General features: G+C 43.1%; 1 protein-coding gene across 1 annotated transcript in view; it reads right to left on the bottom strand.

The window, feature by feature from the left end:
• Window positions 1-13,133, bottom strand: part of LOC137623451 (probable E3 ubiquitin-protein ligase HERC1) — a 297,680-nt gene that overhangs the window by 169,096 nt on the left and 115,451 nt on the right. Inside the window, exon 23 of the mRNA XM_068354286.1 lies at window positions 9,574-9,759. Within this exon, the coding sequence (XP_068210387.1) occupies window positions 9,574-9,759 (186 nt within the window). The remainder of the gene's footprint in view (window positions 1-9,573; window positions 9,760-13,133) is intronic.

Here is a 13,133-nt window from a genome sequence, read left to right as displayed (position 1 = left end):
AGACTGGTTTATATGTAAGATGTAAAAGATCTTACTTTGATTTTACTTATCTAGTATTTTCAATTTTTTCTAGTTTTTACTTTTATCATAATGACAATATCAGTCGCAATTCTTTAAAAATAATAATTAGATGCAGAAAAACTTTCCTTAAGGATATGCAAACCAGTATAATATAAATTTTTAAAAAGCAATTTGTACTATTCCTAGCTACACAAACCAAAGTCCTTCAAGAAGGGAGTAGCGAATGTGTTTTTGGGGTGAGCTGGAACGGCCATTGAAATCATTTAACGACATAGCTAACAACAGGTGGTGAGTGAGGGTGAGGAGACCCTCCACCCAATCTGTCAAAAGTTCAATTTTGACCTTTTGGCTCAGGACTAAGAGGGGTGGTTGAGGTGGGAACTTTAACCAAAAGGACTTTTAGATTTTTTTCATTTATTGCAACTTATATACAAACCTTTTGTACTTTAACTTGCTAAGCATCACCCATGTATTATAGTATTACCTTTATTGCAAATTACTCGGTACCATCTTCCACATGACATTACGGTTGTGCCAAGCTGTCATCACCGTAAAAATATGTTTACTGTACTCATATAGAAAGTGTAGGAACATCATTTGGCAATACACTCAGCACATGTAAACTGTCAATGGAAAGTAATAAGCTGCCTGGCAATTTCTTTAGTCCCGCAAAAGGGAATGTTGGAATACATACATACATATACCAAAGGCACTTCCCCCAATTTTGGGGGGTAGCCGACATCAACAAGAAACAAAACAAAAAAGGGGACCTCTACTCTCTACGTTCCTCCAGCCTAATCAGGGACTCAGCCGAGTTCAGCTGGTACTGCTAGGGTGCCACAGCCCAACCTCCCACATTTCCACCACAGATGAAGCTTCATACTGCTGAGTCCCCTACTGCTGCTACCTCCGCGGTCATCTAAGGCACCGGAGGAAGCAGCAGGGCCTACCGGAACTGCGTCACAATCGCTCGCCATTCATTCCTATTTCTAGCACGCTCTCTTGCCTCTCTCACATCTATCCTCCTATCACCCAGAGCTTTCTTCACACCATCCATCCACCCAAACCTTGGCCTTCCTCTTGTACTTCTCCCATCAACTCTGGCATTCATCACCTTCTTTAGCAGACAGCCATTTTCCATTCTCTCAACATGGCCAAACCACCTCAACACATTCATATCCACTCTAGCCGCTAACTCATTTCTTACACCCGTTCTCACCCTCACCACTTCGTTCCTAACCCTATCTACTCGAGATACACCAGCCATACTCCTCAGACACTTCATCTCAAACACATTCAATTTCTGTCTCTCCATCACTTTCATTCCCCACAACTCCGATCCATACATCACAGTTGGTACAATCACTTTCTCATATAGAACTCTCTTTACATTCATGCCCAACCCTCTATTTTTTACTACTCCCTTAACTTGGAATAAAGGCGAAAATGTTTTTCCAATTCTTCACACTTTTCAATTTCCATTTCCTTCATCTTATCATTTCTGTTATTCATACAATTTTACTGCACATTTCTGTCAAGGTTATTCCTTATTCCCTTACATCCTTCCTTATACTATATCACATTTATCCTTATTCCTTATTCCCTTTTATTCATAATTTTAGACTATACTCTATATTAATCTTATTTGATGCCAAAGGTTGACAGATTTCCCCCATTCTTTCATTTCATTTATTTAATTTCATTTCCATTTCATTTCTATTATTTACACATTTCTACTATTCACTTGTCAACATTTACTCTTTATAACCTTATTCCCATCTATATTCCATATCATCCCTATTCTGTCTTTTATTCTTTATTATCCTTATTCCCTTTTACTGGGTATTTCCCATTGTATTCTACCAGCAGTAATTTTATTTAATGTACATTTTGTATGGACAAATTTACTCCATAAAATTTAACCTAAATTTCTTACCCTATTTTTTACCAAATAAAACTGGTTTCATACATCATAACATTGCTTCTGCTGCTATTTATAATGCAACTTCTCCCCCCTACAGACTGAGTAATTAAAGTACGAAAGAGATTTGGTTATTTGTTAAAAGAATTATTTTCAATAACCTTATTAGTTAATGAAAAATTTGCCATTTTCTTCTAAACATGTTATTTTTATTAGTAAAATAAATTTTTGAATATACTTACCCGATAATCATGTAGCTGTCAACTCCGTTGCCCGACAGAATTCTATGGAGGGATACGCCAGCTATCACAATACTAGAAGGGGGTGTACTTACCAGCGCCACCTGTGGCCAGGTACTCAAGTACTTCTTGTTGACACCTCCTCAATTATTCCTCGGTCCACTGGTTCTCTCTGGGGAGGAAGGGAGGGTCATTTAAATCATGATTATCGGGTAAGTATATTCAAAAATTTATTTTACTAATAAAAATAACATTTTTCAATATTAAACTTACCCGATAATCATGTAGCTGATTCACACCCAGGGAGGTGGGTGAAAACCAGTGTACAAGATTAAAGGATAGCTAAGTATCCCATATTTCATATAACAGTTATCTCAAATAACAATGAAATAATAAGTACCTGGTAAGGAAGTCGAATAGAACCGTTACTCTGCCTCTTTTTTAAAGTTCGTCTTCCTTACTGAGCGCAGCGTTCCTCTTGGAGGCTGAATCAACCCAAAGGTGCCAAAGTACACGGGGTTGCAACCCCTACTAAAGGACCTCTACCAAACCTTTAACCCAGGCGCTTCTCAAGAATGAATAGACCACCCGCCAAATCAAAAGGATGCGGAAGGCTTCTTAGCCTACCGTAACAACCATAAAAACAACAATAAAAGCATTCAAGAGAAAGGTTAAAAAAGGTTATGGGATTAAGGGAATGTAGTGGCTGAGCCCTCACCTACTACTGCACTCGCTGCTACGAATGGTCCCAGGGTGTAGCAGTTCTCGTAAAGAGACTGGACATCTTTCAGATAAAATGATGCAAACACTGACTTGCTCCTCCAATAGGTTGCATCCATTATGCTCTGCAGAGAACGGTTTTTATTAAAGGCCATCGAAGTAGCTACGGCTCTTACTTCGTGGGTCCTTACCTTCAGCAATGCAAGGTCTTCCTCCTTTAAGTGAGAATGTGCTTCTCTGATCAGAAGCCTTATATAATACGAAAGCCCATTCTTGGACATGGGCCTCGAAGGTTTCTTGATGGCACACCATAAAGCTTCTGACTGTCCTCGAATAGGTTTAGACCTCTTAAGATAATATTTGAGAGCCCTGACAGGGCAAAGAACTCTCTCTAGTTCGTTACCTACCATGTTGGAGAGGCTAGGTATTTCAAACGATCTAGGCCAAGGACGTGAAGGAAGCTCGTTCTTTGCTAGGAATCCAAGCTGAAAAGAACATGTTGCAGATTCGGTTGTGAAACCAATGTTCTTGCTGAAGGCATGAACCTCACTGACTCTCTTAGCTGTTGCAAGGCAGACGAGAAAAAGAGTCTTGAGGGTAAGGTCCTTGAAGGAAGCTGACTGGAGAGGTTCGAACCTAGATGACATAAGGAACCTTAAGACTACGTCTAGATTCCAGCCTGGAGTGGAAAGACGACGTTCTTTAGACGTCTCAAAAGACTTAAGAATGTCTTGAAGGTCCTTGTTGGAAGACAGGTCCAAACCTCTGTGGCGGAGAACTGAAGCCAACATACTCCTATATCCTTTAATCGTAGGTGCTGAAAGGGATCTCTCATTCCCAAGATGTAGAAGGAAGTCAGCTATTTGGGTCACAGAGGTATTGGTAGAGGATATTGAATTGGCTCTACACCAGCTTCGGAAGACCTCCCACTTAGACTGGTAGACTCTACGAGTGGAAACCCTTCTTGCTCTGGCAATCGCACTGGCTGCCTCCTTCGAAAAGCCTCTAGCTCTAGCGAATCTTTCGACAGTCTGAAGGCAGTCAGCCGAAGAGCGTGGAGGTTTGGGTGCAACCTGTCTACGTGAGGTTGACGTAGAAGGTCCACTCTTAGAGGTAGAGTCCTGGGGAAGTCGACTAGCCATTGAAGTACCTCTGTGAACCATTCTCTTGCAGGCCAAAGGGGAGCAACCAGCGTCAGCCGTGTCCCTTCGTGCGAGACGAATTTCTGCAGAACTTTGTTTATTATCTTGAACGGTGGGAATGCGTACAGGTCGAGATGGGACCAGTTCAGTAGAAAAGCATCCACATGAACTGCTGCAGGGTCTGGAACAGGGGAACAGTACAGCGGAAGTCTCTTGGTTATGGAGGTGGCAAACAGATCTATGGTAGGTTGACCCCACAAGGTCCAAAGTCTGTTGCACACACTCTTGTGGAGGGTCCATTCCGTGGGAATGACCTGATTCCTTCTGCTTAGGCGATCTGCTGAGACGTTCATATCGCCCTGAATGAACCTCGTGACCAGAGTGAGGTTTAGACCTCTTGACCAAATGAGGAGGTCCCTTGCGATCTCGTATAGGCTCCTCGAATGGGTCCCTCCTTGCTTGGAGATGTAAGCCAAGGCTGTGGTATTGTCTGAGTTCACCTCCACCACTTTGCCTAGCAGGAGGGACTTGAAGTTCAACAGGGCTAGATGAACTGCTAGCAGCTCCTTGCAGTTGATGTGGAGTAATCCTTGTTCCTCGTTCCACGTTCCCGAGCATTCCCGTCCGTCCAAGGTTGCACCCCAGCCCGAGTCTGATGCATCTGAGAAGAGATGAAGATTGGGGGTCTGAATGGCCAACGATAGACCCTCCCTGAGAAGGAGGTTGTGCTTCCACCACAGGAGAGTGGTCTTCATCTCTTGGTTGATAGGGATAGAGACTGCTTCGAGAGTCGAACCCTTGTCCCAATGAGCTGCAAGATGGAATTGAAGAGGGCGGAGGTGGAGTCTCCCTAGCTCGACAAACAGGGCCAGTGATGAGAGGGTCCCTGTGAGACTCATCCACTGTCTCACTGAGCAACTGCTCCTCTTCAGCATGCTCATGATGCACTCTAGGGCCTGGCTTATCCTGGGGGCCGATGGAAAAGCCCGAAAATCCTGACTCCGAATCTCCATTCCCAGGTACACAATGGATTGGGAGGGAATGAGTTGAGACTTCTCTATGTTGACTAATAGACCTAGGTCTCTGATTAAGTCTAAAGTCCAATTGAGATTCTCCAGACAACGACGACCCGTGGAGGCTCTCAACAGCCAGTCGTCTAAGTAGAGGGAGGCTCTGATGTTCGACAAGTGTAGGAATTTTGCTATATTCCTCATCAGATGAGTAAAGACCATAGGAGCTGTGCTTAGGCCAAAACACAGGGCTTGGAATTGGTAGACAACCTTTCCAAAAACGAATCTCAGGAAAGGTTGGGAGTCTGGATGAATAGGAACGTGAAAGTATGCATCTTTCAGGTCCAACGAGACCATCCAGTCCTCCTGTCTGACCGCTGCTAAGACCGACTTCGTCGTCTCCATCGTGAACGTCTGCTTGGTGACATACTCGTTGAGAGCGCTGACGTCCAGCACCGGTCTCCAACCTCCTGTCTTCTTGGCCACAAGAAAGAGACGGTTGTAGAAGCCCGGGGATTGATGGTCCCGGACTATAACCACTGCCTTCTTCTGCACAAGTAGCGACACCTCCTGGTGCAATGCTAGCCTCTTGTCCTCTTCTTTGTAGTTGGGAGAGAGGTTGATGGGCGATGTGGTCAGAGGTGGTTTGAGGCAGAATGGAATCCTGTAACCGTTCCTCAGCCAACTGACAGACTGGGCGTCTGCACCTCTCTTCTCCCAGGCTCGCCAGAAGATCTTGAGTCTGGCTCCTACTGCTGTCTGGAGATGCGGAGAGTCAGTTTTTTCCTTTAGATGTCCTGGATCCTTTCCTAGACTTGCTCCTGTGAGAGTCTGGACGGGAGCTTCCTCGGCTGGGGGCTCTACCACGAAAGGGCGGTATGAACCTCGAGGCAGGAGTATCAGCCACTGGGGAGCGATAAGTCTTGGGGACTGAGGTAGCAACCTTAGACTTACGAGCCGATGAGGCTACAAGATCGAGTGTATCCTTTTGTATCAGGGCAGCAGACAAGTCCTTAACCAGCTCTTCGGGGAAGAGGAACTTCGAGAGCGGAGCAAAAAGGAGTTGTGACCGTTGGCAAGGTGTAATGCTGGCGGAAAGGAAGGTACACAGTTGTTCCCTTTTCTTCAAAACCCCTGATACAAACATCGACGCAAGCTCACCCGATCCATCCCTAATGGCCTTATCCATGCAGGACATTAATAGCATGGCAGAATCTTTGTCCGCAGGAGAGGTCTTCTTGCTGAGGGCCCCCAGGCACCAGTCTAGAAAGTTGGACATTTCAAATGCTCTAAACATTCCTTTCAGCAAGTGATCCAGGTCTGAGAAGGTCCAACAAACCTTAGAGCGCCTCATTGCAGTTCTCCGAGGCGAGTCTACCAGACTTGAGAAGTCAGCCTGGGCAGAGGCAGGTACTCCCAAGCCTGGTGCTTCTCCTGTGGCATACCAAACGCTCGCTTTCGAAGTGAGCTTCGTTGGAGGGAACATGAAAGAAGTCTTGCCAAGGTGTTGCTTAGACTGCAGCCACTCCCCTAAGATCCTTAATGCTCTCTTAGAGGACCTAGCTAGGACTAGCTTAGTATAGGTGGACTTAGCTTGTTGTACGCCCAGCGAAAACTCAGATGGTGGAGAGCGGGGAATAGCAGAGACAAAGTGGTCTGGGTAAACCTCCCTAAGTAGAGCCAAGACCTTACGAAAATCAATAGACTGTGGAGAAAGCTTGGATTCATCCACGTCTGATGAGGGATCCAGGTGTGCCTCCTCATCATCAGACGCCTCATCACCAGAGTGAAGCGAAGGAATCGGACAAGAATGCTGAACAGCAGAGTCAGAACGAGTAGGAACAATAGTAGTGGTTTCCTCTACAAGTAACTGTTGAGGGAGAACCTGAGGCTCAGACTGCAAAGGCTGAATAGCAGACGAAGCAGAAGGAAGGCGCATGGGTGGAGGAGGCTGACTCCTAGCATGAGTGGTTGAACCCAAGGATTGCGCTTGCTGAGCGGTTGGTGGAAGCGGAGTAGCAAGTTCCTGTTCCTGTGGTGAGAGCGGAGCGTGATGAGGTTGAGGCTGCGCAGAACAAGGTAAATGTCTCGCAAGCTGAGGCTCCTGAGGCGCAAGGCCAAGGTGTAGTGGAGCTTGCCTTGAGGAAGGTTGAGCTCGCTGCAGCGAGAGCTGAGGAGACTGACTCATGGACGGGAGAGGTTGTTGTACCTCAGCCAAGAGTTGCACCACTGGTGGAGCAGCAAAGGGAGGCGGAGGAAGAGAGGTATAACCCTCCTGATCCCATAGCAAAGGTTGCCTTAAAGAAGGCGGAGGCTGAACACCAGAGGGAACAGCAAACTCAGACCGTGGCTCAACATCGTACGCCTGGCAGGTGGTACTGCGATCAGGCGGAGCAAGCGCAGGCGGAGCGAGCGCAGGCGGAGCGAGCGCAGGCGGAGGGAGTGTAGGCGGAGGCGGAGGAGCAACACTCTCAGCCCGACACTCACGCATCAAGTCCGAAAGCTGTGCTTGCATGGACAGTAGTAGAGTCCACTTAGGGTCGACAGTCGAGCTCTGTTGTGGCAGAACCTTACTCCTCTTGGGCGGAGTGCAGTCGACAGATGACTGCGGCGAGTCAGAGCTGAGCCAATGACTGCAACCTGGCTGAGCACTCGCGGACTGGACTCTGCGTTTAAGTGGTCTCGAGACCTGAGACCAACGTTTCTTCCCTGACAGATGATCAGCGGACGAGAAAAAGACGGGCTCAATCGTCTGCGGGTGGGAGTGACGGTCTTTGGAAGACACGCCCGCAACCACCGAGGAAACTTCTGTGCGCCTAACAAGGCCTGCCGAACCCTTATGCCCTTCGACATTGCTTCTCCCCTGGGCATGGGAGCTTGCAAGAGGTCCCGGACTGGGAGGACGACTGGCTCGCACAGAAGAATCCTCACGCACCACACTGGCACTGACACTAGCACTTGGCATCTGAGAGAATACTTCACCAATTAGCCGTGAACAAACTCGAAGATCATAAGCGTATCCCAGAACGTCTTGCCGGAAGCACGACAGAGGAATAATTGAGGAGGTGTCAACAAGAAGTACTTGAGTACCTGGCCACAGGTGGCGCTGGTAAGTACACCCCCTTCTAGTATTGTGATAGCTGGCGTATCCCTCCATAGAATTCTGTCGGGCAACGGAGTTGACAGCTACATGATTATCGGGTAAGTTTAATATTGAAAAAAAAACTCTTTCAAGATATCACAGTATGAAAACATGAAATATGTTCATCTCTAATTATCAGTTTTTTTAATGTCTCATAAAACACAGAAGTCAGAAATGTGCTGCCAGGAAAAAAGTCAATGTTAACATTGATTCATTGACTTTAACAACCTAACTGGTTGAAAAGGGAAATTTAATTCTGGTTTGAATGTGGTGTATATCTTTCATAAGAAAATAACATTGAGTAAAGTTAAATATATCTTATATTATCCAGTTATGATATCTTTAAAGATCTTTCTTTAGAAAAATAAAGGACAATTTTTTTTGTTGACAATAAGTTATCAAATTATCAGACATTGTATACAAATTCTAACATCTTTATTTTCTAACAAGAAATTATGTAATTTCGCTAAATGAAAACATTTAAACTGACAATAAAATGTGAAAAATTAAATTTCAACAACTTTTAAGAGAGGGAGAATATCTGAATCTCTTAGTATTGTTGATCACATACAGTATTTCAATAATTTTTCCTTGTGCATTTTATATCATCAAATATTAGATAATCATGTACATAACTATATCATGAATCATGTTTTAGAGCCTTTTTTAATAATCTTCATAAGAGACTTATTAAATTTTATAGTATGGGTATTACAGTAGATGATGATGATGATGATGATGATGATCATTAAATTTTATATTCAGTAGTAAAGGCTTATATGTATACAAGGGAGAGAAAGGTGGGGATATCAATATTGCCAGTATAAGATTTTATTGTATTATACTATATCATTATCATATTACACTGTTGGAGTGTACTTTACAATTCAAGTACAAGTACATTTTTGGAGTAAATATTTATCTTTAAAAAAAAAATTCTTAAGAGTTTATATTGCCAATTATCAAGGTAATTTCGCAGTGGGGGAAGGAGGCCTTAAAATGTAATGAACACAGATAAGGATGTATTACTGTATACGGTATTACAAATTTCCCAATAAAAAGAATAATAAAATTTTGTGGCTCATATGGATATTCTATATTTTACTTTATCAGGTACATTAATGAGCAAAATGAACAATTCTAAAAATTAATGAAAAATATAGCTACATTCTTTGATTATGCAAGAATTAAATTGAATCTGTACAGTGCTTTTCGAGTAAAAATTATGGGTAGATGGCTAAAAAAAGAATAAAATACATACTAAGGCATTTCATGTAATTAGACAATCAAAGATCAGTAATCATTTTAAAAATTATATCCTTCTCGTAAAATCAGACATACTGTGTTATGTATGCTGAAAGTTTATTTTATTACATACCTGAGGTCACATCTTCCTGGTCAGTGAAGTTTGTTACAGAAGCAATAGTTCGATTTGCTGAATCCAATATAGGGAGAATAGCTCTAAGAGAGCCCAACAACGGACGAACAAGACGCGCAGGAAACAGGAGGAGAGCATAAACTACGTGAGCTAGTACCCATCCACAAACACTGTGATACACAACATCTGAAATGAGAAAAATATATAAAACAGATACAGAAACACTAACTATAATAACAAAATTAAAATAGTACAGTATACACACTTGAGCATAAATATACGAGCACATTAATTGTATTGCCCCAGTATACATTATGTGTTCTATTCAACCCATTACTCAGAAGTGCCCTTTACCCAGCATAAAGTGATGGTCACTTTACAAGAACAGATTTGGGCTTCTCTATTTAAGACAAAATTCCCCACTGCATCACAAATTGACCTCCTTGTCCTGGTTGAAATTCTAGCCTCACTGGCTCATGCAAGGTGTGTTCAGAAGACAGAGTCTACTATGGAAGACTTTGGGAAGAAAGTAAAACAAGCTTCACTCTATAAGACATCAACACCAGGAGCTCTAATGCAAACAACCAGCCACCAGGGCCTTGGCTACAGGAAGGCAACCCTAGATGGAATGGAAAAGGGATCCTCATCCTACATTTTGTCAGCACAGGTCTCATTTTCCCATGAAGTTTGGTCCCTAGAGAAGCCCCTTTTCACCAGGGTAACTAGTTAAACTTTACTGGTACCGATACTTCAGAAAGGGCAAGGAACACACGCTCTCAGGCCAAAAGCAGGAAGGACCAGAGTAGGCTGAAGCTCTGCAACAACTAGGTAAACCATTAGCAGAATAAACCATCTAGGAAAAGGAGAAGGCCATATACCAGCTCTGCCCTGGCAATCTGAGTCCAAAAGCTTTCTGTTTGCCCTCTGGTCTGGACAGGTATAGGCTCTTCTAGTCCTTTGACCTTCCCTAGCAGACAAGACTCCTTGCTATACCCTGTTCGCTGAAATGAGGAGTCAATGGTCGATAGCTGTCTTACAGATTCCGTAGCAGGCAGACTGGTAAAAGCCACCTGTCCATCCCTTCCCCTTGGGATATGTCCCTACCTTCCTCTGCCTTCTATCACTTTGGACATCAACTCTGCCCATCGTGCTGCACTGAGCATACAAAACTGCATTGCTCAAGTCTTGAGCTAAACTCCAATGAGGAACCTGGAGTTCCTCTTAAAGCAGCTATTTGGCAAGTTCATTGTCCAGAAAAACACTTTCCCTTGGTTTGCTATGAAACAATATAGTGGATTATGCTGCAAAACTATATTTTTTCAAAATGGGTCCAAACACCTCATGATCAGAATCCATGAAAAATTCCTTAGTTACCCCGATCCTCCTATTTAATTTTAGTAACTTCTCCATTACATTATTTTTCATGAAAACACTGGAAATTTCAGAATGGTACACTTCTCCATCTAGGTTATGCAGGTCCTCTTTGGCACTTGTTCCAAATGAAGCCCGCATCATCACAATAAAAACTTAAGGAATAAATCTGAATGCCTCTACAAATTCTTTAAATTTCCAACTTATCTCTGCTCCATATTTGTCTGAAATGGCATCATCCCCATACCTTGCTCTACTATATATACTATTTCCCTTTTCAATTTATTAAATCAAGCTCAGCTTGCCTTAAAAACCTCATTACTACCACCAATGAATATAGGGTTGTTTTTAAATATGCACTTATGTAATTGCTAAGGCTTCTTGCATATTTTGGCTACATAAATACTATCACATGCACAGTTTCTCATTTATCTAAATTGGCAACTATTTTTCTTATTTCTTCAAATATGGGTTTTTTTATCAACACTGTCACTCCTTGGGTTACATCAGCTCCTTTAATGGCCTCTTTTGTTCATCAGTTGGATACAAATATTCACCACTTTGTGAAATGTTATTTTGATTATAAAATAAATTTTTGAATATATTTACCCGGTGATTATATAGCTGCAACTCTGTTGCTCGACAGACAACTCTACGGTAAAAACTCGCCAGCGATCGCTACACAGGTTGCGGGTGTGCCCAACAGCGCCATCTGTCGCCCAGATACCCAGCTCTCAATGTAAACAGAGACTCAATTTTCTCCTCGTCCCACTTTGTCTCTATTGGGGAGGAAGGGAGGGTCATTTAATTTATAATCACCGGGTAAGTATATTCAAAAATTTATTTTATAATCAAAATAACATTTTTCAATATTTAACTTAGCCGGTGATTATATAGCTGATTCACACCCAGGGGGGTGGGTAGAGACCAGCAATATATGTTTACACTTTTATGAGCTAAGAGTTTTTATTTCATTTTAGAAGTTATCAAAATAACAAAAACAAAATAAATAGGTACCTGGTAAGGAAGTCGACTTGAACAATTACTCTGCCTTTTAAGTACGTCTTCCTTACGGAGCCTCGCGATCCTCTTAGGATGCTGATCGACCCCTAGGATCTGAAGTATCAAAGGTTGCAACCCATACAACAGGACCTCATCAAAACCCCTAATCTAGGCGCTCTCAAGAAATGACTTTGACCACCCGCCAAATCAACCAGGATGCGAAAGGCTTCTTAGCCTTCCGGACAACCCAAAAAACAACAATAAAAACATTTCAAGAGAAAGATTAAAAGGGTATGGAATTAGGGAATTGTAGTGGTTGAGCCCTCACCCACTACTGCACTCGCTGCTACGAATGGTCCCAGTGTGTAGCAGTCCTCGTAAAGAGACTGGACATCCTTTAGATAAAAAGACGCAAACACTGACCTGCTTCTCCAATAGGTTGCGTCCATTATACTTTGCAGAGATATATTTTGCTTAAAGGCCACGGAAGTTGTTACAGCTCTAACTTCGTGCGTTTTCACCTTAAGCAAAGTTCGGTCTTCCTCACTCAGATGTGAATGAGCTTCTCGTATTAACAATCTGATAAAGTCTGACCAAGCATTCTTTGACATAGGCAAGGATGGTTTCTTAACTGAACACCATAAAGCTTCAGATTGGCCTTGTAAAGGTTTAGTACGCTTTAAATAGAACTTAAGAGCTCTAACAGGGCATAAGACTCTTTCTAGTTCATTGCCTACGATCTCCGATAAGCTGGGGATATCGAAAGATTTAGGCCAAGGCCGAGAAGGCAGCTCATTTTTGGCTAGAAAACCAAGTTGTAGCGAACAAGTGGCTTTTTCTGACGAAAATCCGATGTTCTTGCTGAAGGCATGAATCTCACTGACTCTTTTAGCCGAGGCTAAGCATACCAGGAAAAGAGTCTTAAGAGTGAGATCTTTCAGGGAGGCTGATTGTAAAGGCTCCAACCTGTCTGACATGAAGAATCTTAGTACCACGTCTAAATTCCATCCAGGGGTAGCCAAACGACGCTCCTTGGTGGTCTCAAAAGACTTAAGGAGGTCTTGCAGATCTTTATGTTTGGAAAGATCTAAGCCTCTATGCCGGAAGACCGATGCCAACATGCTTCTGTAGCCCTTGATAGTGGGAGCTGAAAGGGATCGTCCTTTTCTCAGGTATAAGAGAAAATC

Source organism: Palaemon carinicauda, chromosome 30 (assembly GCF_036898095.1).
Source record: "Palaemon carinicauda isolate YSFRI2023 chromosome 30, ASM3689809v2, whole genome shotgun sequence".
Taxonomy (NCBI): Eukaryota; Metazoa; Arthropoda; class Malacostraca; order Decapoda; family Palaemonidae; genus Palaemon; species Palaemon carinicauda.
The sequence above is the reverse complement of the archived record's forward strand: the minus strand, read 5'-3'. Positions and strand labels throughout refer to the sequence as shown.